The sequence below is a fragment of the Leiobunum rupestre genome, chromosome 2 (assembly GCF_980474605.1).
Source record: "Leiobunum rupestre chromosome 2, qqLeiRupe1.1.hap1, whole genome shotgun sequence".
NCBI classification, from domain to species: domain Eukaryota; kingdom Metazoa; phylum Arthropoda; class Arachnida; order Opiliones; family Sclerosomatidae; genus Leiobunum; species Leiobunum rupestre.
This window is the reverse complement of record NC_143385.1, coordinates 82,187,229-82,211,528: the sequence shown is the minus strand read 5'-3', so window position 1 is coordinate 82,211,528 and position 24,300 is coordinate 82,187,229. Positions and strand designations below refer to the sequence as shown.

The following is a 24,300-nucleotide window of genomic DNA, read 5'->3' as shown; positions in this document are numbered from 1 at the left end:
CACTGGACATTGTCCGATAAATTTTGCATATGTCCGATAACTTTTTCAAAATCTAAGGGGGTCATTGGACATTTGTCCGATAACTTTTTCAATAAACTGGGAATGTTTTTTCTACAAAATAAAAAAATTTAAAATTATTGGACGATGTCCGATAAAATTTTTAAAATGAAGGGGGGTCGCTGGACAAATGTCCGATAACTTTAATTTCTTATTTCCTGCCCTGGATGGCACATTCGTAATTTTCAAAAACTTGTTGGATCTCTAGATTAATATTCCCAACTCAGTGCAAAGAATAAACGATTTTACGAATGTAATTCATTATATTGTATTATAGCAACTGTGGTGCTGCTTACTGAGTAAGGGGAGGACCTTAAAAACTTTATAATTTTGTTGATTGGCAACTTCGATGTGGTGGACAGACTTGTTGGATAATTATCCATATTCGGAAAAGAGAAATGCCGGATCCAAGACGAGGTTAGTGTCTCGTTATCGTTATTTCCATATTGTCGTCTGCAAATATTTTTCTTGTTTTAAAATTTTGAAGAAATAGAATTGGACATGCAGGAAATAATTCTGAACATTAAAAGAGTTTTAATAATGGTATTAAAATGATAACCCAAATTTATTATATTTTCTCAATAGGACGGTGCCATAAGTAACATAATTATAAGTATGACAGTTGAGTACACGTTGTACTACATCGGTTTCCTTACGTCACATTGCGCCAAAAATATCGAATACGCGCCACCCGGTAGCGACCTAGTGAACTATACTGCTTGGAATGTAATCGTATCTCGAACTTTTCCATTTGACAGTAAGGCATAGCGAAGTTAGAAATAAACCTGCTAGCTTAAAAAGTTTAAAGAACTCAGCCAAAAATAATGCATTATTGAACCAAAACATACAATTGAATTGCTAAAACACTTTTGTCTTTGAAATATAGCACTTATTGAATTCCAGGTCAAACATCAATTTTTATAGAGTCATTGTGGTAGACTTTAGCTACATCAACCTACATTTTCTGTGTATTATTGCATTGGCGACTTTGGCTGGCCATTAGCAAAAGAAAAAACTCCATGAAGACCACTAAATTTCTAGACCTTGAATTTATTAATCCTTTTACTTATTTATCGGTAGTAAAGGAAGGTGGCAGTAAAAATTAAATAGATATGGCTTCAAATGTCATGTGGTAATTAAGTAATTATGTTACTTATTACTTGGCTTTATAAACTCTGGATGTCCTATTTTTCTAATGGCTTACATTATTATGAACCAGTCAGTAGATAGTGTTTGTTTGGAGTATAATCAAAGATTCATGTCAAATTACTAAATTCAGGCTACCTGTTTCCAAAATTATATGCCATTTGGTCAAGTACTACAAAAATTTAATTTTTTTTTAAGTGAACCACTTTTACAGTAGCCATGTCATCTTAAACTTTTTATTACTTGTTTGGTTGTACAAGCAGATAGAAATTGTATGCCAAGGTATTACAGATAAGGAATAAAAACTACATCTTGTCAAGAATCTATTTATTTATTGTCAAGGAGAAAGACTTATACCCTATTCAGACGAGGCTAATAAAACTGGGTTCAGTAAACCAAAGTTAAATTTTTATAGCACATTTCATTATAGCTAAATAAGCTCTGGTTTCAAAAACGGGATCTAAACCCGGGTTTATAAGCCTCGTCTGTAAAGAGTATTAGGTTGAGTTGCTTTCAAACCACCTCGTGCTCTAACAGTATGCTCCTTACCCCTAAAATAATCAAATCAGACCAGTATTTCATTGTTCCCTAAAATTAATGCCTTCCAATGCGATTTTAGGACATACAGGAGACTTTTCCCTCCTCTACCCTCTCAATTCCAATTGAAAAAGTGTTCTCTAAAAAAATGAGCCAAATTGGTTGATAACTAATCTCAATTAACAAACAGCTAGTGGACTAGATATCAAGTCAGCAATATGTCAACGTAAACAGTAGGGATATATCGACCTATTTTTCTAATATCGGTATCGGCCTAAAGGAAGCCTTTTCAAGAAAAATGAAAAGAAACCTATTTGGATATGTTCTTGCAAACTTTTTAATTAAAATTTTGAATGAAATGGTATGACAGTGCACTAAACCATCTTTTACATGATTTTATCATATACACTACTGTTATAGATAACTTTTTTAATATCGGCCACGAATATCAGCAGTACCCATATCGGTGCATCCTTAGTAAACAGTAAACACATTTTAAGTGAAATTAATGTATTCATATTTCATGATTATGAAAATAGTGGCATTAGGAAGATACATTTCCTATTCTTAAAGGTTACATTTAATAAAAATAAAAACCTATTTTTTCGTGAAGCTTAGAGTATAATATATCCTAAAAACAGTTCATTTATTATTTTGTGACCGTAATTAATTTTTAATTCGCATTAGAAAGGGGATATTTAAGCAGACGACGCGATTCACTCCAAAACGGGAAAACGCTAGTGGTCACGTGTTTTTATTAAGGCCGACGTCACAGGCGGGAAACTTCCTAAGCGGCAATTTAAACTTCGTGGTCGGTAGTCCTAAATTTCGAGTGATTTAATTTTAAATTTTAGCGATGCAACAAATAGAACCATATAGATTTGAGCCAGAAAGAAATAGTAGTAGTTCTGGTGAGTCTGATATATCGGAAAATTATAGTTATAATGAATCAAATGATTCTGATGATTCAGATGATTATGGCCACCGCTTAGATGCAGAAGTGAATACCTGGTGAGTGTATTTATTTTCAATTATTTAATTGGTTTCAACCATGTGATTAATTTTAAATGAATGCCAATTAGGTGTAGATGTACAAATTGTAAAGCTATGGCAACGGAGGATCAGTGTACATGCTGTGTAGAGCAGAGAGAAGTTAGAAATAAAATGGAAGAAGTCTCGTGCATTACTCTGCACCCTGGATTTGAGGCAGTGTGCCTAAACATTTATGTTTTAAACACAGCGTACCGATTATATGCCCGGAACTTTATAAGAAGGCTTGGGTTACCTAACAATGATCCAAATGCGTATGTATAACCATTGACAAATAATTTGTCAATGTATAAGTTTGGTTTTCATTATTATATTATAAAAATTATTTCATTATTATTTTTGTTTTTAGACGATTCAGATATACAGCCTACAGGCAATTTGTTGGCATGATTTACAAAAATCTGGGTGAGCGATTGAGAGTAGTGATTCCATCATGTGTTATCTCTCGCATTCGTGCAAGATTTCCCTCACCAGATGACACTTACCAAGGATATCTACATGTTTAAATTTTAGTGATAAGAGATTTAGTCAAATTCTTTAGAAAATGTTCCGTTATATTTGTCATGAAAAAGTAAATGCTCCAGGAGTTTAATAAACTAGTCTCATTTTTAAAATAATTTACAAGGGTTGTCATTTTTAAAACTTTTTACAAATTTAAAATAAAATTAGAATTTTTTAATCAGTCAGACTGTTAAAGAATCATCAAACTACTTTTTTTGGCAAAATCTGCTTGTAAATTTTGTAAGTAATTGTTCTTTAGGTGGGTGATCATATGAATATGAAAGGGGAGGTGGTACAATATCTTTTCCCAAAGACTTATTAGCTTCTTCGTAAGTGGGATAAATCTTTCTCATTTCTAGAACCTTTTGGTATAGCGTTTCGACATAACCTAAAATTAAAAATATTTTAATTTTTTTCTCAAAATATCACAAATAAATTTAATAATCTCACCATAGGTAGAATCCTCCTTTCGAAATACCAAAGTAGGTTTTCCTTTATTGGCTTTGGAGAATCGATATGTACACTGGTCTACGTCACCAAATTTCTTTATATCTTTTTGACAATTTTCATTGTGATGGAGAGCGGATAAAGCTAGCCTATTTAAATGAAGTGAATAGTAAATCGATTTATAATACATATCAAAATTTTATACTGACCTCGATTGCATTCCTTCGTAAAAAAAATGTGTATTTTTAGGGGCATTGGACAACAAAGTAGCGTGGTACCCCTCAAGCGAACTTGTCCCTCCATATCCGGAAGTTAATTCAACGTCTTTCAATAGCCTTTTCCCTTCAACAATTTTTGCAACTTGAAGGTGAGCCAAGGTTCCCTGTCTTATCCAAGTTTTTTTTCTTTCTGTTTTTTTATCCAAAAGTCCATGCAAACATTTTTTAAATGAGCTCCCTGGGTGATTTTTATGTAAATTTGAAATGTGATTTGGAAGACTGAGCCATTTATCTCGTTTCTCCTCTTTAGTGTTACTCGCAGCGCAGAAATACAGATGGTTGGTTATACTTTGGATCCAGTCTGCTATTACGGCACAATCCTTGATTCTACTCGCAGCAGCTAGCTTTTTCTTCAGACCTGGAAAAACCAATAGTTCAAGTTAACTATTTCAATTATAATATTAGAATATAAATTAAGACCTATTACTTTTAGAAACATGCCAAGGATCAAATTCGTGGACTATGTCGTATCTCGTTTCCCTCATGTACTTGGTAATTTGTAGATGCCGGTCTGTTATCAACCTTGTTATTTTCACCCCACGAGATTCAATAACTTTCAAGCATCTCTTCAACCCTTCAAATTCCATTGCGTTGGAGTTGGCAACTTCATTTGACTATAAAAAGAACGATACGAAATTATAAATAGTCTTATAGCAGTGAGGGTAAGTTCAAAATGAGTATATTGTTACCTGGACTAATTGAAAAGTGACAATTTTATTTGTTTTTAGGTTCATGATAGAATAACTCCCAAATTTTGCATTATGACCTGAATGGATATTTTTTTGTTTGTATTTCAGAGAGGCACTTAATCACGTTTAAAAATTAATACCCGGGCTGTCGCATCTTGAATCGCCTCCGAAATTAACGTCACCCTCCAATGTTAAACACTCTGCAATGTTATCAGCTTCTTCCTTCTTCCACACCTCCATTATAGACGGATATAAATAATATTTCTGGATTAAATAGTAGGTTGACAATGAAAGGCATTGAATGTTTAATGTTTTGAGCATTCGAATGATATTAGTCGGATGGTTTCCGTTAAACAACATGCCAGCTGCTAATAACAAATTTCCAATGGGCAGTTTTCCATCGAGAGGTTGACTATACCAGCATTGAGAGTGTCCATTCACACAAAGAGATTCGATGCACACCATTGACCCCTTAATATATTTAATTTTCGCAGCAGTTGCCCCAAAGCAGTGTCGACAGAATGTGAAGAGTTGCATGAGGTTACACATAAACACTATGAACTTTTTTCCTCCAGCCGGACCTTCGGGTAACTCTTCCTCAATATCAAAGTCAGAATCACTCCTGTTTTTAAATAAAGCATTGTTTAAGACACATTTAAATGAAAGGAGATATAAAAATATTTTCCATTACTCTGATTCCGAAGAGGGTTCGTAAAATGAGGTATTAAGGTCATCTGGGTTGCAATCTTCATTTTTAATATCACTTGAGTAGTATTGAGTACTAGAATCAGCATAATCCTTAGATTGACAACTGCAAGAGGGCTTCAATTCCTCTGGCATAGGTAGCTTGTTTTCAGATTGACTTTTCTCGATAGTTTGCGTACTTTTTGAACGGAAATGCTTATTAATCTTAACCGTTTGTACTTTTCTGGATTTGAACTGTAGATCCATCATAGTAAAAGCATCTTGCATATCAGTCTGGATTGATATAGGATTTGGAGTAGGGTTCAAAGTTACAACTTCCTCAACTGACATCTCTGCATTTGACACCACTCCAATTGTATTAGCCTCGGTCTCAGCTTCACCCAGAATGTTTTCTATTTCCTAAATTATTGAACAACGTTTTTAAATCTTTTAATATAATATAACCCTGGATAATTCTTACTAGTTTCTTTTGCCTTTTTGATATAAGACTCCTTGGACGTTTGGTTTCCTTTTCTTTTTGGTATGCAAAGATATTCGGAATTGCTCCTTTAACTAACATCCGTTTAGGCCAAAAAGTGCTTTCAACACCAAGACTTTGAAGAAATTCGGCGTTTGTATTTGTTTCAAAACAACTAGTTTCGAAATGTTTTTGACATAATCTCGAGTGCTTCGTGGGTTTAAAGTTCTTTCTTTTTACTTTAGACACCCATATTTTTAATAGCGATGGGTTATCCAGAGGAAACTTGAAAAAACTATTCTTTCCCTTGCTATAAGCCGAATTACAACCGTACGCACTGCAGTAAACCACCATACTTATTTAATTTAAGTATTAGAATATTAAAAAATAACAATAAAAATTAGGCAAGGGTTAACTCAAAGTAAGGCCCTAAAAGGCTAAAGCGCGGAAGTACCGTAGACGATCTCTGTGACGGAGCCTGATAGAGAGAGGAATTCCCATTTTTGACGTCAGCGCACCAAGCGCCGTTTTTCCCCCCTTTTCGCCCGTTTTGGGGGACGCCAGAGATAGAAGCGTGTATTGCGGCAAAGTACGTCTTTCTTAAATGTAACCTTTAAGTATATGACAATTTCGAACCATTATCATATTTTTTATTACAATAACCTCGGTCTATTAGCAGGTATAAAGTTTTTATGTTGACTGAAAAGAGTTAAGTAATAATCTTAAAGTAAATATAACTTGGAGCAGAATTCACAATGAAATTTGTAACAGTGAATCCAGTTTTATTTTTAAAAATAAATAGTAATTTTTCACTAATTGAAAGCAAAATGACATAATTACCAAAAGAGTGTCAATCTAAGCGTTTTTGAAAGGAATGTTACTCATGGGAGGGAATGAGGTTCAAAAGTAGAAATAGTGTCGCCTGGTGATAGCTTTGAGAACTAATGGCACTGGAGAAGGCTAGCAGGCTTATTGATTTCTTGCCACTTGTCGGAATACAAAACACGAAAAAACAAACCGGATAAAGGGTGCACCGTCCATCTTAACCTAACCTTCTATGCGCTCTAGCTCGATTCCCGCATTCAGTAAATCTTTCGCATTAAAAAGTATAGGAACTGACACACTTTTGATAATTATGTCACTTTTGTTAAAAGTAATAAACAAAATGCGAAGCCATACGGGAACACACCCCCACCAACTTTTTTTAGAGTTGGCAAACTAGGCATTTCAATCTTAAAGTTGGCAAACTTAGAATTTCTATGTTTCAAAGTAATATGATATTTGCTTTGTTATTAAAGAAACTTCTGTTCGTTCAAATATATTTAAAACAATGTAATATACATTTTTGTTAAATTGTGTCGCACCTCCAGATGCATTGCTCCCAAAATCCCAATATATATTTAGCTTTTTTCCAACACTTTTCTATCCTGACAAAATTCCCAACGCTGTTTTTTATTTAATTTCCATGGGCAAAGTAGTGCCATCGTTCAAACTGTTTTTGGCCATATCTACAATCTCTAAGCAAAGTAAATTTGAGCCCATTAGATAGTAGATGTAGGCCTACCGTGTATGACTACTTCGACTACATAAAAGACACACACGGTCATAGGAGAGACTAAATTCAATGGCTTGAAATGACTAGCTATTAAAACGATAGAAATATTACGTAATTGAAAGTAGTCGCACGAGCATAATGTAGTATTTTTGCTACAATAGGGTACATGACTACGAGATAAAAAACGAACTGCAGTCCTATGAGCTTTTTATTATAATGGTTTTAGTCTTGTCTAAGCACTTTTTAGCCCAAAAATATCTAGAGAATGCTCTATCCGTCGGAAGTTCGTAACTACTCGCCAAACCGAGCCGCCAAACACTCTTCGCGTAGCTTTTTATATATTTCCCAAAATTAATTTTTTTTTGTGAAATTATTAAATTAAAGCCACTTACTATGAATTTAATTAGGCAGTTGATAGGGAAAAATATATTCCATGAAGTTGGCAATTTTTAAGCTATGAGTTGGAAAAAAATTATCTTCTCCCCCCCCCCACCCCCACCAACCTAAGTGCTTCGCTAATTTCTTATTTAATTTTAGATTGTGAAACTATAATTGAATCTGATGTAACAGATTTAATGGTTCTCCAGCCGGAAGATCTACACACAGTCAGTCAAGATGTATCCCAGCCACAAAATCTTTTATCGAACTTAGAAAGCACTTCGAATTACATTCCTGTAACTTTAAAATCACCACATGATTGTGAAGAAAATTCCCAAGCTGTAACAGCTCCGCATTGGGCAGTTCAAATGAATGACTTTCAGGTATGTTTAACGTTCTAACAAATAGGAAATATTGTAAATATATTTGTTTTAACTATAACCATAGGTAATCTGAAAGAATAAGAATGACACTTGGGTAATTTTTTACTACCTAGTCCAAATGGTGCCCTGGGCCAAAAACCAAAATGGTGCTCCCAGAACCTTAAGTAGAAATTTTTAAATTTGAAATATCTAATTTAAATGAAAATCATCGATTTTGCGCCCCTAACATTTTGGCGCCCTGGGCCTCTGCCCCTCTCGCCCTACCCAAGGGACGGTTCTGCTTCACAGTTACATTGATTCCATAACGTTCTTTCTGGAATGTAAATTGAGGCCAAAGCCCAACAAAATTTAAAATGCTTTGAAAATTAAAACTAATGCTTACTTACTTTAACATTGCCAAAATTATGATGAATTATTTAAGTGTAAAAATTTTAAACCTCTTTGTCTTTAGTGGAAGTATTTTCAAAATTTGGGAGCTAAATGTTTTTTGGTGTGGAGTTTGTCAACATAAACCTACTTTTTCAGAGTAATTTGGATCGTTTTAATTTCACTGAAAGTAGGAATAAATAAACAAAAACTACTACTTCTTTATTATGGATAATTCTTCTAATTTGTCTTTGGTGAATGGGTAAATTGTAAATATCTGCTACACAACAGAATTAGCCAACATCAAATAGCTATGCAATGTAATAATAGTTATTAATGCTCACATATAAAATTAATTATCCTATTGTTTAATTACTTGTCATTATTTGAGTATTTGAAAGATACGAATTGTATTAAACTATGCATTTAAACAGATGATCAGAAACTCATATTGTGGCTGGGTCTCATCCATGAATCAGCTAGAATTGCTTTTGACCCACCATCGTCAGGAAACAAAATCCAGTTGGGGTATAAGGCAGACCACGGGCCCTGGGCGATCTTCTCTTCGACTTATGTGGAAAAGTCAATATGTACCATTTGATGGAATACCATTTATAAATACAGGTATAGTCTTACAAATTGTGACTATTTAACATTTTGTTAGTGTCAGTATTGGTAAAATTTGTAGACAAACTTGTATTTTAACATTGCCTACTTTTCCTTTACCACATTTATAGGGTCAGAAAGTCGATTTCCGTTTTACTTATTTACGTTTTACACAACAACTGCAATCTGTAGTGTAATATTTTCAATGAGTGCTTATAGTTTGTAATGTACAATTACCAAATATTTATCTAGGGTTTTATTTTATAGTTTGAAATGGTAAAGTTAATTGTAAGGTTTCTGTTTGTTAAAGGGAGTATGAACTTCCATATTTATGTAGGATCAATTAATTTCTTATTTCGGCCACCAGGTTTAGCAGAAGCTTGGGATGATTGCCGCCAGTTATTTTTCCGCACATGTTAGAAAAAGATTTTTTGATGTAGTTCATACTCACTTTAAACTTGACAGTTGTCGCGTCAGAGTACATGTCGTGGGTTCTTGCTATTTTTAATTCAAGAACTATACATTTTAAAGGTAGTAGAGCTATAACCATGGAGTGTAAACATGGACCTAGGAGAAGAGGCAACAGTATTAAACGACAAGCCAACTCTTCCGAAGGTGGTTTTAAATTGGCTTGTCCAGCAAGGTAAAAATCTATCATGAATAATTTTAGTTTTATCCAAAGCTAGAGGTTATAATCAAACGGCCACAGAATCGTTTTGAATTTCTTAAATAGGGCTTTCAAAATTATTATTCTTTGCATCTACCATCATGTGGTACGGAAAAGGAGGAGCAACCTAAAATTTGGTACAAATTTTTAAATGATTCTGTGGCCCTTTTCTTCAATTCAATTACATTAAAGGGATCCATCACTCACAACAGGGGGAGGCATAGGGGTAACATAAAATCCAGACTTGCAGTGTGCTTCAAAACCAGTTTTTTGTGACCCCTATGCCTTCCCCTATTGTGAGTGAGGGATCCCTTTAACTGACATTTGACTAGGACGACACAAAAGTCAGACCTGGTCTGACACAAATCTTGACCAGAATGTACTGTTACAAAATAAATGAGCCAAAATGTTAAATTATAACCGATTATAGGCATATGAAACTGATTACTGCCTTTGGTAATGCTTAATCTGTAATCAGTTACATACAGTCAAAGCTAAAGTAAGGTGGGGTGGCGGAGTGGTTAGCACTTTCGCCTCGCAGCAAGAGGAGCCGGGTTCTATCCCAGCTTGTGGCACTGGGTAAAAACTTGGACCAACTCCTCCTGCTTTGATTTTGCAAGTTCTCTCCCCACTGGTTTAACGGGTTTTCCCCCGAGCTCTTCGGTTTCCCCTTCCATTAAAAACTTGTTGAGGTTAACGGTAATAGTTAGTGTAGGGAGCTGTTGGCTCGATCGCGTGGCATGCAGGGCTTGCTACCACCCTCCTACGCATTGTAACCCGGCCACCTGATTCAACAGCTTCAAAAGTCGCTTGATGACTTATAGGCCTAAGGTGGTGCCTTGGGTATTAGCCTAGCTGATTATTAAAGTCTTGTACACTGATTACAGGGAGTGATCAGCCACTTGTCAATGGATTTATTTTCATGTTTATATTGCGGAGTGGTATATTTTAAAACTTAAAGAGAAAATCAAGTTTATGCAACTCCGACGGCATGATATTTAGTGTATAAATTAAAATACTGAATGTTTACAAAAGGGTTTGCTACCTCACAGCTAAAACAAAAGCAAGAGATTATTATTATTATTAAGTTTTTTATTTAGCACTATAACTGTACATAATGGTTTTATTTAAATTTGTTATTTTTCCAAATAAAAATATAAATATAAAATGAGCACCACAAGCCCAAATTTTACTTTGACCATTTTTTTGGTGCATTGTGAAATTAGTTAAGAAAACGTCTTTTTTTTTTAATAGAATTTACATAAAGCAAGTAAAAAAATTTCCTGAATATAGTCTTCATTTATTTGGTGATAAGAAAAATACGAAAGAAGCCATGGATAGGGCATTCTTCTCATTAAAGATGGATGGAATGGAGGGGAAAGGAGAAGACAGGTAAGCATTTATCTCAACCTTGCAATTAAGTATAGATGGATTATGTACAATATTAATTACTTAAGGGATAAAACCACAGTTGATGATTGGAAAAGTCTATTGTAACTGTTTTTGTTAGACATTTTTGGCCAGAAAATAATTGAAAAATCCAATATTAATGATAATATTGTGAAAGAAATTTTTTTTAATTTAACAATCATAAACCAGTTTCCTTGAACATTAGTTAAAATTAATACATGGAAATTAACAAAATATTCTGCAAGGAATACTAGACTTAATCAGTCACTATCAGAGTTGCACTATTGACAGCAGTAGCGTAATAGAAAACAATTGAAAAAAAAACGAAACAATTGTACATACATTTCGGGAGTACATTCCCCTATGGCTACAGCACTGATTCCCGGTTGGCATATCCTGAAACATCTCAGTAACGTTACATGCCAGCAGATTACCTAGAAATTCACACTAGCAAGGTATATCCTCTTCAACCCTTATGAACCTGATAAGAGTTTTGATCACTACTGATAAATCACTATAGCAGTATATCAAAATTTTTCTACTTTCTACAAGCAAAGTAATATTTTTGCGAGTCTTTACTATTGAATATTTTAGATGGTATGTGCAATTACCAACAGCTGGAGGGCATGAATTTCACGACAACATTTCACCAAAAGACCACCAACGCAATGTTATTGGACACAACCAAATAAGCACACAGAGTTTGTCAAGTGAAGATCTGAATACAGAATTAAGAGTTAAAAAGAAACAAAAACACATCCATCCTTTGCTTATAGAGAAAGTTAATGATTTGGTGGCTAATGGACAGACTGAAATTTTATCAATTCGTAAAATTCTCAGGTAACTTTTTCCTAGTCCTCCAGGACCATATCAATTTATTGAAATTAGAAGTAGAAGGCATCACTTTACAAGTTAATGGAAATAGGATATTTTATAGATTAATAAATTATTAATATCAATTGTATTTTCATACAGTTGCGAATCATTATAATAAAGGTGCCTTATTGTGTACAAATTAAATTAGATTCGCCTGTTTATTTTTTTTAAATATTTTATATTATATTACAATAAAATAAACACATACTTGATACTATATATTACAATAAAATCAACACATTCTTATTATATATTACAATAAAATAAACCAAAATCCCTTGATACTAAAACTTAGAAAAATAATACAAATTTATGATTAGTTATAAAACGAAACATTGCTATAGGGAAATAACCAAAAGTTTCCTATTTGTTTCGTAGTTTATAAATATTTTCCTTATCTAACAAAATTTCTATAGTCTGACTTAGGTATACATGAAACCCTAATTTTGCATTCATTTAAATGGAGTATAATCTTAGCAGGAAAGATCTATCTTCTGTCAATAATAACTCATGTCGCAAGTTATTATTATTATTATTATTATTGAGTGGGGTGGCAAGCCAAACACTTCGACCTAAGGTCCATTGTGCATCCCCAAACTGGGTGACTTAAATAAGTCCTATTGCCGACATAAAGCTTAAAATCTGCCCGGCCGTGATATTAGAGACGTCATACGTCTCCAACCGATGCATACCCAAATGCTCAAACCTCTAGGCTGCATAGTAATCACAGCTACAGAGTACATGTGAGGCAGTTTCCTCCTCAGCTAGACAAGATCTGCAAATCGGGTCATCACTGACCCCAATAAGCGTTAAATGTCTGTTAAGATGGCAGTGGCCTGTAAGTAGGCCAGTAACAATCCTAATACTGGACCTAGAGAGCGAGAGTAATTCTCTAGCTCTCTCCCTAGATGGGCCAAGAGTGAACTCTTTGGCTTGCCTTTGACCCTCAATTTCAGACCATTGTCTGAGTTGACGATCCGACATAAACTTGGAGATTAAGCCGCGTACAAGTCCTCAGGAGATGGGGAGAGCAGGTTCTGGACCAATGAACCCAGCCCTCGCACCTTCCTTGGCCAAGGCGTCGGCCCTTTCGTTCCCAAGATGCCCCTTATGCCCAGGTACCCAACAAAGTTGAACTTTATTGTGCAACCCAAGAGTGCAGAGGAGATCTATAAGCAGCTAAAAACCAGTTTAGAAAGAATACTATACTGGCTGAGAGTTCTAATAAATTTGGATAACCTTCCCATGATACCCCTGATGTAAACAGTGAGCAACACAGGAGCAAATGGCAAAAATTTCAGCCTGGAATACACTAGTGTGTATACCCTAGCCTTTCATAAAAGGCGAAATTATTAGTAAGGCAATACATCCCCGCACCAGTGCCATAGTGTGTCTTAGACCCATCAGTGAACCAGACGATCTCTCCTCTGGTACTGAGGGTCAAGTGACTCCACTCCGCACGGCTAGGGAAGTTGACCTCAAAAGGTTTACTAAAGTGGAGTTTAGTAACCATCAGATCAGAGCCCATTGTTAAAATCGGCATCTGATTGGACATATCTCGGAAGAGCTTGGTGTGGCTATGCTCCCAATTATTAGCCTTCCACCAGCCATTTTGGTTAAGCCTATAGGCACCTAAAAGGGCAGCTTCCTCAATAAAAAGGTGGAGAGGAAGCATATTCAGGAGTATTTCCAGAGAAGCGCTTGGGGCTGTTCTCATGGCTCCTGTAATGCCGACACAAGCCAGCCTTTGCAGAGTGCGCAGATCAAACTGCACAGTCCTTAAAGTAACCCTTGGCCACCAGACCACAGCTGCATAAGACAGGATAGGTCTGATATGATCATGGTGTACAGCCAGTACACAGCCCTGGGGCTTAAGCCCCAGGTCTTGCTAACTGCACTTCTAGTTCTCCAAAATAACATTTTGCCCCTCTTGACTATGTAGTCAAGGTGTGGTTTCCATGTTAGTTTGCTATCCAGGATGACCCCGAGGTACTTCACCTCGGTGCTCTCCACTAGGTCCTTTCCAAATAAGGAAATACCCTCAAACATACCTTTTATCCTTCTACGAGTAAAAGGAACCAAGACAGTTTTATTAGGATTAACCATGAGGTTGACCTCCTGCACCAGCTCTCAACTGATGCTAGGGCCCTCCTCATTACGTCGCAAGTTAGTATTGGTGGAAGCTAGACTTTCCCTGCTATGGTTATACTCCCTTTAAACAAAGGTTTTACAGTTTTACAAAAAAAATTATCTTGGCGGTATTGATTAAACTTAAATTACAAAAATGTTACTAGTTATGAAAGTTTTATTTTCTATTTCATTTTTACAAGGACTTTAGTGGAGAAAGAACTAGTTCCACTTGAAGGAACTCCCAATCGCCACGATCCATATTTCTTTCCTACTGTGTATGATGTACAAAATCTTGTGTTCAAATCTCTGCAAGGACATTCTTCAGAATCGGAAGATTTACAGGTAAGTTTGACATTTTTTGTAAAGCAAAGTGTTGGTTTGGAGATGAAAATCTACCAGCTACTGAACTTATCACATTGCCCACTAGGTGGCTTATGTGAACTGAAAAATGTAGCTGATGAAGAAAAATTTATTTTGCTCTAAAATCTTCAAATCTATTTTGGAATTAATTTAATTAAATTTCTAAATTTAAAAACTGGGAACGCCAGGTTTGGGCAATTGAAAAACTTAAATCTATACCAAGAATGTATTTATTATACTTAGGGAAGACTATGTGAGGGGTCGGAAATTGTACCTACTTATTAAAAATTTAACCTCATCAACCTACTTGTTTTAAGCCAACCTGAAAAGGTTTTGTGGAGGTTCTCATAATAGAAGGTAAAATAAATGGAGGTGGGATTTTTAACCGTGACTGCCACTTAAAAACTGGACACTAGCTAGGGACTAGGGAACACCGGATTGGTAGATATTTGAGCATGCGCAGATACTGATATTTGACTGTCATCGAGTAACAAATAACTAAATCATGATTCCTCGTGGAGCACGTGGCGCCAGCTAAGCAGTGGCATAGCTGATGGTCCGTAGGGCCTGCGGCGCGGGGGGGGGCTCCCAATAGAGATATTGACGGGGAGGCCTTTGAGTTCTCAGCTACGCCACTGCATCTGACCGTTATATTTATACATATAAAAGTTTGACAAAATGGTTGTTTAACTGTAAATTTACCTATAAAGTGGAATTCTTTAAATTAAAATACAAATTATTAATTGAGATGTGAAAAAATTGGTAGAAGTTACTTCAGTGACACAGTCGCGAAGTGTTGAGGCTGGCAGCGATGCTGTCACGAAACGTTAGGCACCGAGTACACTTGGACAGCGGACATTTAGACGCCGAAAAAGAAAAATATAATTTAAACCGAAAAATAACTATTTTAATTTTTTTTATCTAACCTATCCCTTTGATCCATGATCCTATTACATTATGGCGCCTAAATGTCCTGGTGTCAAAGTGACACAGCGCCTAAATGGCCTGCTTCGGTGTGGAGTATTACTCTTCTAGGATTAAGCCTATGATACCTTTGATAGGCATATTATTTATATATTTTTTTAAATCACCGCCCCCCTCTAATGATGTGACTTATTAAGTATTAAAAATAGTTTACGTTCCAGGATACCAGTGGGTCTGCCAGTGAAAGCCTTAAATTAACACACCCTAAACATAATATTACACAACATTTGGAGTCATGTGAATCTGCTTGCCAATCAATAACGTCTGAGCTGGAAACTATAACTGTTACATTGTCTCGAAACAACGACTCTAGTAAGTACTATAGTGACTTTTAAACAATTTACTTTATTGCTAATATATGGAAATCAAAATTTTCTCTAACTTCAATTTGGCAACATTGAGTATAGGACCAGCTATGTCGCTTTTGAGGTGTTTGTCCAACTGTCCCCTTAATAACAAAAAATGCACTATTTACCTTCAAATAATACATGTGAACCTGAGAAAAATTAGACCAAAAATATTTGAGAATCCTCCTCATGGTCACATTTAGAAGTGGTAGTACTGTTACACTGTCCCTTTCTAAAAACTCCTGTGATTGCCTATCCCCTGTTAACCCAGTCGCAAACACTATCTCATCTTAGTCTCAAGCTTTCCACCAGACTTTTAAGTGGGAAAAGCCCCTTACCAAAAAATAAGTTGGTTTTTAGTTGGTATTCACATTTAAGTTGATATTAAGTTGGTTTTAAGTGGTGAGCATATTTCAGTAAACTAGTTGAGTTGGTAATAAGTTGGTTTTAAGTTCGTGGGAAAATGCCTTTTTCTTTAAGTTGGTATGGTATTAAGTTGGCTTTAAGTGGTCTTTATTAAGTAACATTTTAAGTAAGTTTTAAGTTGGCTTTAAGTGGTCTTTATTAAGTAACATTTAAGTAAGTTTTTAGTTGGTTTTAAGTTGGTGTGAAGTTGTTTTTAAGTAGGGTTTTAGTTGGTATTTGTCTCAAATACAAACTTATTAAAACCAACTTAAATAGTTATTTTTTGGTAAGGGGCACCAGCACTTATCCTATCCATCTGATGCGCAGTGCTATTTTGGCATGAATGGGAGTTACAACGGATGGAGCTTAAAACTCCCGCCAGCCGTTGCAATCAAAATGATAAAAGCCGCGCCCACCAGATTTTGCCGCCTCCAAATTAAATAGTTTTTTATTATACTTTTTATGTTTCTGTTTTCCTTAATAAAAAGGGACGTTCAGTTTAAACGCGAGAAGGAGCGTGGAAATCAAAAAGCGAAAGCTATAATTGAAAGAGGGCGGTGACATGGAGTATTTAGTGAGAGATGGACTTAACTAAACTTAAAATATTTTAATATTTATTTGACTTAGACTCTAGTAAGTACTATAGTGACTTTTAAACAATTTACTTTATTGCTAATATATGGAAATCCAAATTTTCTCTAACTTCAATTGAAAGAGGGCGGTGACATGGAGTATTTGGTGAGAGATGGACTTAACTAAACTTAAAATATTTTAATATTTATTTGAATTAGATTATTTAAGAATTTATTTTGAGATAAATTGTTTGATATATATATATTTGTAAATTGATTCTTCCACCTACACTATCAAAGGCCTAAATTAGTGTTCAGACACGCACGTTGATTAACCGAGGGTTAATTAATCTAGAATATAGCTGGTGGGAATTCACTGTCTCTAGATATTACATTTTGGTATCACACCCGTTATAGACTTATTAAAAATGAAGACCAGATTGGCCAATTGGGATGCTTCTTTCACTCCTTATGTGAAACCCTTTATAACGTAAAATAACTGATCACATTAACTATAGACAATTTCTTAGTTTTATAAATTTGTTTGAATGTTTTTTTACATATTTTTCTTTGAATTAGCACCAACAATCTCTCGCATTGAAAGGCAATTATCAGATGGTACTACTCAAGTTTCTTCGGAGCTTTGCCCCAGTACAGTACAGCTTCTAAGGAAACTTCAGCCATTACTTTTTCCACCAGAAACAAAAATGGTATATTATTTGCTATATGCAAGATTTTTTAAATATTGATAACTTGTATGCATTCATAAACTTACATCTTTTAAGGGAATTTTAGTTAAAAATCCTTGCGGCGTGTTAAGATTAACACATACAATCAGAAATACATGAACCGAAATTATCAGCGTCCTATTCCTTTAACACGGGAGGCAAGTTCCCCGTTTTCCCCCACTTTAGTGGCCACGTGTCATCTTCCCCTCCTAGAAAAGAGAACCTCCGCGGCGAAGTTTTGAATACGCTACCTGACGACGGCCGAGCGAAACTTTCTCGAAAAACAAAATATATGTTGCTGGGGAAAAATTACAAGTGTATCATGTGTCTGTGGAAGAAAGGCTGTCGCTATTAGAAGAAACGTCCAAAGAAATAATAGCTCAAACAAATATCATCGTAATCAGTTAATTGTTATTAATTAATGAAGCCCAGTTAATGACTAATAAAAACTAGTCTAACTTGACTACGTTAAGAATTATAAACAATAAATATTTGTATTATTTTGTTAAAATAATTGTACTTGTTTTATTTGAAATATAAATCTGAATAGCAACATAAAGGTAGCCTTACTCGTAAACGAAATCATCATTTCTATTGCTTATTTCTACTAGTTCTTTTTTAGGGTTTATTTCAGTTTCTTCTTCTTCCGTAGCCTTCTGTTTCTTTGGTCTTCCCATATTCTTTGCTACTGCAGGCCCAAATATTTTTATCTGGGTTTCATATATTTTAAGTAGCTCCATTAAGTAATTGGTATATTTTCAGATTCTAATAAAAGTATTTATCTATTCTTTCATACATAAATGGTCTGGTAAGATTAGTTGAAAAGGTTTTTAATTCATCTACTTTTTCCATATTGAACAGCTGCAGCTACCACCGACCTCTAACAAAAACAAAACACTGCTAAGCCTACCACGTTTCTCACGATCTTCTTCGATGAAATAATTTATCTTAGATGGTGGTCTAGTTACCCGTGGTGCATTCGAAATTTTCCCTGTAGTCGCGGGAGGTAGAAAATTAACAAGGCCTCGCTTGTTAACCCTCCCCTTTCGCACAGGGAAATTGCCGTCTGACAAAAATATGCTCGCTGATAATTTTGGTTCGTGTATTTCTGATACAATTAAGAACTACTTTTTAGGATTGAACTTTTTTCTGTGACTATTACTTTTTTAATACATACTACATTCATTCTTTATTCAGAATGAATATGGTAAAAGTGATACTGGCACCGAAGTTTTAAAATCAAGCAACAACTTAGTAAATGAAAATAGTAATAATCCAGATGGTCCAGTTCCTATTCCAATTTCACCATACGCAGCTGAAGTTGAAGATACAGATTGCATTTCAAATACACCATCTGTAAATAATCCATCTCAAAATGAATTAAATGATTTTTTTTAGTAAGCAATTACAGTAGCAAGCTTGCGTGCTTTTTAACATTAATCTGAGGGCTATTCACAAATTATGTAAGGCAGTGGAGAGGGAGGAGTGTCCAAAATGTTTCTTAACGTATAATTTTATACTGAAACCTAAATTATCAATTATATTAAAGGGCAATGCAAGACGTGATGCATAATAATAATAAAAGGCTTTATTGGATGTCTCTTTCAGAAAAAAATCTGATTTACAAAGAGGTCCCGAGTATTAATTTATAAAATAAAATAAAAATAAAATAAGGAATTTAAACTCTGAAATGTAGTCTCAATACAATTATATGTCCATGCTAATAATATATTTTGTCACATCTTCCCTGAATTGTTTAAAATGGTCTATTTGTTTTAATTCGCTTTTCATATTGTTCCACAAACTTATACCACGATCTTTAGAACTCTTATTACGTAAGGATGTTTTTAGATGGTCAGAATAAAAGTCTAGTTTAGAACCGCGGGTTTGGTGTTTATGAACTTCAGCAGGTTTTCTAAAAAAGTCAAAAAGATATTCTGGACAGCGATTTTTTGACACTTTATACATAAGTATCAAGATATTTTTAACATAAAGCTGTTTCAGTGTGAGCCAGTTTAATTGGTCTCGTGTATATGTAGCTGAGGTTCCTTTCTTCTTTCTGGCCACAAAACGTGCACTGTTATTATGAGCAATTTGAATTTTCTTTAAATTGGATTGACTGGCCGAGTTATAAAAAATATCACCATAGGTGAAAATTGGCTGTATAAGGGCTTTGTATAATATATTTAGGGTGTCTGTGTCAAGAGATGCTTGTAGCGGTCTTAGTATACCTAACCGACTGTTAGTCTTTTTAATGACTTAATCGATGTAATGTTTCCATGTTAGTGTATCGTCTATTATGACCCCAAGATATTTGTAGGACGATACCCTCTTGATTTCAGTACCTACGATCGTGTTATGGTCATCTGGTTGTAATGATTTTCCATTGGGGCAAAAAATCATAAATTCAGTTTTCCCCTCGTTTAGTACTAAGCGCCTAGATTTCAAAGTGGATTTAAAATTTTGTGTTTCTTTCTCCAATTCCCTCATTAACTCATCAATTGTTGCTGCCAAATTTATAAGAGCATTATCATCCGCGTATTCCTTAGAGAGACTTGTAGCCAGAGATTGATTTATATCACTGGTATATACATTAAATAATGTCGGTCCGAGAATGCTTCCCTGGGGAACACCTTGCTGGACATTCTGGTAATCTGAGATTTCCCCACTGACTACCACAGCCTGTTTTCTATTAGTAAAGTAGGACTTGAACCATTTCAGTGCCTCCGTAGATAAATTCTTGTTCTTAAGTATAGTTAACAGAATGTCGTGATCCACAGTATCAAAGGCCTTACTCAGCTCAGCAAACAGGACACTTACATAGTGACCATTACTCAATCTGTCCACTATGGATTCCAACAAGTAGAATATACTTGTCGTCGTGGAATAGCCTGGTCGAAAGCCGGATTGTAGTCGGTATAAGTAATTATTTTGTTCAAGAAAGTCGTGTTTGAGAGAAAAGTACTCAATAGACTTCGAAAAGCAAGGTAAGATAGAAACACGTCTATAATTTTCCATTTTAGTCCGGTCTCCTTTTTTATATATGGGTGCTACTTTGGCTATTTTCCAGTCAGTAGGAAATTCTGAAGTCTCATAAGAGATATTTATAATTTTGGTAAGAAACGGGGTTACTATTCCTGTAAGGTATCGTATAAACTTTGGTGGTATGTTATCCAAACCAGTAGCTTTCTTTATCGGCGTATTCTTTAAGTAGCGAAAAACTGTATCCTCACTTACCAAGTGAAATTTAAATTTTTCTTTACTTTCCTGCTGAACCAATGGGGGAAAGGGATCTATTATCCCTGCTATATTCTGTTCCCCTGATGCAAAGTAGTTACTGAATTCCGTGGCAATGTCTTTAGGTGTGGTAATTACCTTACCATTACGATCAATTATATCGATATTAGACTTTTTAGCTTTCAAAAATGGTTTTAAAGTTCTCCAAACATCACATCTGTTACTGCTCTCAGAATGAATGTTCTTTTTGAAATAGTTAAGTTTCTCGCTTCGTATTTTCTCAGTTACCTGATTTCGATATTTTTTATATTGTTCTTCCAGAAATCGTGAGCCTGGTATCCTGCTCTTCTTGTAGTAAACGTCACTGACGTAGATGCATTAAATGCTTAATTTCGTAACTTAACCATGGTGGATCTGATACACTAGTTCTCTTAGATATGAAAGGGGCATGTATATCTAGGGCTTGTAGTATAGTGCAGTTTAGAGTTTTTACTCCAGTATCAACATCAATGATGTTTGGCATTTCTACATTAAGTTCTTGAAGAATATCTTTTATAATAACATCTGCAGTGGATTTACGATAGTTTCGGACTTTTCTGACTTTCTTTATAGTTTTAGGGCAGCTTTTTTTATTGATACACAAAATAAGGTCATGGTCTGAAATTCCCATTGGTATAACTGCTACCTGCTTAATTCTTATAGGCATGTTAGTATATATATGGTCAATAAGCGTTGTCGTTGTCAAAGTAGTTCTAGTCGGTTGCTTAATTAACTGTTGAAATCCATATGTGCTATGTTTCAGATGGCGTACATTTGTTGATACAGATCCCATTAGGTCTATATTAAAATCCCCAAGAAAGATAATTTCGTCATTCTGTGGGTTATCAGTTAATACTTGCAGTTGAGCTTTTAGGTCCAAGTTACAGTTTTTATAATTGCCATTCGGGGGAGGTAGCATATTCCGATAACAGTACGTTTACAGTTTTTCCTATGGATACAGAGCCACATGGTTTCTAATTCTGAGCTAACAACGTCAACCTCAACTGATAGTAAAGATATTTGCAGTAAACTTTTGTAGAAGACGCATAAACCCCCGCCACGTTTCCTTACTCGATCTTTTCAAATAAGAGTATAGTTATTAATATCAATTGATATATCATGTATACTGTCTAACAACCAGGTTTCAGATAGCCCCAGAAGGTCCACATTATACTTCTGTAATAAATGATTGATTTCGATTGTATGTCGTAGTAAACTTCTGACGTTCAGATGAGCTATTATTATTCCTTTTTGTAGTGGTATCAAGTGTGGGTCTTGATCAGTGAGTCAGACCGGGTCATCATTACGAACCAATTTATTGGGTTGAAGTTTCTCACCATCTGTGTCATCCAGATTCCTTTGCAGGCGTGAAATAAATCGGGCTACGCCAATAGGGCGAGGCCAGTTGATTAAGTCCAGGATCAAATGATCATATTTTCTACTGCATTCAAAATGAAATGTTTTGTATTTAGAGTTGGTTGATTCATTCAGAATTCCTATATTTAGACCCTCGACTCCAAGGTCTAATAAATGATTAGCTAAATCAACTTCAGTTTGTGTCCTGTGACACAGTGATATTACAAATTTTGAGTTCGGTGCAGATGACAGTTCCAAGGCTGTTACATGGTCGTTAAGACCCCAAGTTTTCTTTTGCCTTGTGTTCCCTAGTTTTACACAGGATACACCAGCTGGCCATAGCGTTGCAAACATATTTCAGAAGTGTTTTGCAAGTAACTGATTACAAATGAAGTTTTCTCCAAATTATAGCTTCGTGCTTGTCGAATATGAATTGGTTCTTTGAGCATCTCCTTAAGATAGATGCGGAGCTTATCTTCTGTAGTCTTGGTAGAGCAATTTGCTATGAAATATTCATCCATTTCCTCAGCTGCCTTCAGTTTACATTCATCAATGAGGTCATTTGGCATTTGACCCAATGTAACTAATCTTCCTTTAGCATATGAATGGTAGTGCTTACCGTGTTTTTTATTTCTGTTTGACTGACCTAATTTTGTGGAGTTTTTTATATCATTATGGTTCAGGGTTGATTTTATATTATTTGCAACTAATCTTCCTGCGAATGAACATGGTTTTGGCTGTTCTGCACCAGGCGCCTCATCTATATCAGAACTGTTTTGAATTCCTTCAGGCAGATAGATTCCCTCTGTCTTTTCTTGTCGTTCTTGAATTTCACAAAAGCTGAGTCTATTGGAGATTTCTAGCAATTGTTGCGAGGTATTTCCTTTCACTTCACATTTTTCTTTTAGCATACTAACATCTGTCCTTAAGGAATCAAGATCCTCTGCGTAATTTTAAAGTATCAAGTTCTCTCTTTAGTGTCTCCGCTTCGGAGACTAGTACGCTGATGTGATCACCGCATGAACATTTCTGTTTAGATACCTGTATGGCTTTTAGTTTTTCAATATCCTGTTGCAAGGAAGTAATAAGTTTTTTAGATTCTTCCAGGTCTTTAGTAGCTGTAATAGCCCTCTGTAATCCAGCTCTACAGAGTGGACAGCAGTAGAATCTCTTAGCTTCGGTTTTAGTAATGCCCACACAAGCAATATGAAAGCTTAGCAGGCACAAGTCACAAATGGCCATGGCTCCAGCAGTTTCATCCTTACCGCCATGTTTACAATTTGGCAAGCAGTGTTGAGTCATTTTGTAATAAATATGACCCACAAATAGTGGTCAATAGTTAAAAATTAAAATCTAAATTCATTAAAGATTTAAAAGTCAAACAAAAGGTATAAGGAAAAGTGTAAAAACTCGAAAATTCGGGCCTTGGTCGGGAGCAATAATTTTTGCTGCCACTCACTTGCCGGTTTTTTTTTTTTACTTGTGGGATGAATTTAACATATCTTAATAGATAAAAACAGCATCTGCGCATGCACCTCTGGTGGGGGGACTGAGAGCAAGAGAATGCCCGGATTTGAGGTAGAGTATGAAAAGGGGATTGTATATATGCCCAGATAGTTTTAATCTATAAGATACAATGCGCAATACCTGCATCATGACTTGTTTTGCCCTTTTAAGTAAGTTTCATTGAATATTTGATTTTTTCGTTTCTAGAAGTAAAACAAACAGGCTTAATGTAACTTAGTGTAGTATGAGACAACTCTGAACATACAAATCCTTGAATAATTGAATCTATTTGTAAGCTTATGAAAATAAAATTGGTGATATCAAGGATTCTTAATCTAAATCTATAAAATTTTAAATAAACTTATTGTCATTAAAGGGTAATTCTGATCCCCCCCCCCTTCCAAATGCCACTTTGAAACTCCTAACAGATAAAAATACCATCTATCCTAGCTTATTCGTTATATGCTTAGGCCTATTTTCTGATTTCTGAATATTGAAATGGTGTTTTTAAAAGGGAAAAGGATTGAG

The 24,300-nt window shown here is 35.1% G+C and overlaps 2 protein-coding genes across 4 annotated transcripts; one reads left to right on the top strand and one right to left on the bottom strand.

The window, feature by feature from the left end:
• Nucleotides 1-367: 367 nt before the first annotated feature.
• LOC149959537 (calcium-responsive transcription factor-like) lies at nucleotides 368-19,033 on the top strand. Of its 3 annotated transcripts, none has more exons than XM_090166498.1 (10): nucleotides 368-474; nucleotides 7,960-8,183; nucleotides 8,984-9,173; nucleotides 9,687-9,798; nucleotides 11,077-11,214; nucleotides 11,827-12,072; nucleotides 14,439-14,580; nucleotides 15,744-15,894; nucleotides 17,486-17,616; nucleotides 18,832-19,033. In XM_090166498.1, the coding sequence occupies exons 1-10, from the start codon at nucleotides 456-458 to the stop codon at nucleotides 19,030-19,032; spliced, it is 1,554 nt and encodes a 517-aa protein (XP_090022624.1). In that variant the 5' UTR covers nucleotides 368-455; the 3' UTR covers nucleotide 19,033. The 3 variants fall into 3 exon arrangements, with proteins under 3 accessions (XP_090022624.1, XP_090022626.1, XP_090022625.1); XM_090166499.1 differs by lacking the exon at nucleotides 368-474 and adding an exon at nucleotides 519-600; XM_090166500.1 differs by lacking the exons at nucleotides 17,486-17,616; nucleotides 18,832-19,033 and adding an exon at nucleotides 17,324-17,418.
• Nucleotides 3,498-5,990, bottom strand: LOC149959538 (uncharacterized). Its single transcript, XM_090165268.1, has 8 exons — nucleotides 5,871-5,990; nucleotides 5,397-5,809; nucleotides 4,846-5,327; nucleotides 4,706-4,782; nucleotides 4,444-4,630; nucleotides 3,948-4,374; nucleotides 3,742-3,887; nucleotides 3,498-3,679 (listed from the first exon to the last, which is right to left on the bottom strand). Exons 1-8 carry the CDS (start codon nucleotides 5,967-5,969, stop codon nucleotides 3,498-3,500), a joined length of 2,013 nt encoding a protein of 670 aa, XP_090021394.1. The 5' UTR covers nucleotides 5,970-5,990.
• Nucleotides 19,034-24,300: the final 5,267 nt, after the last annotated feature.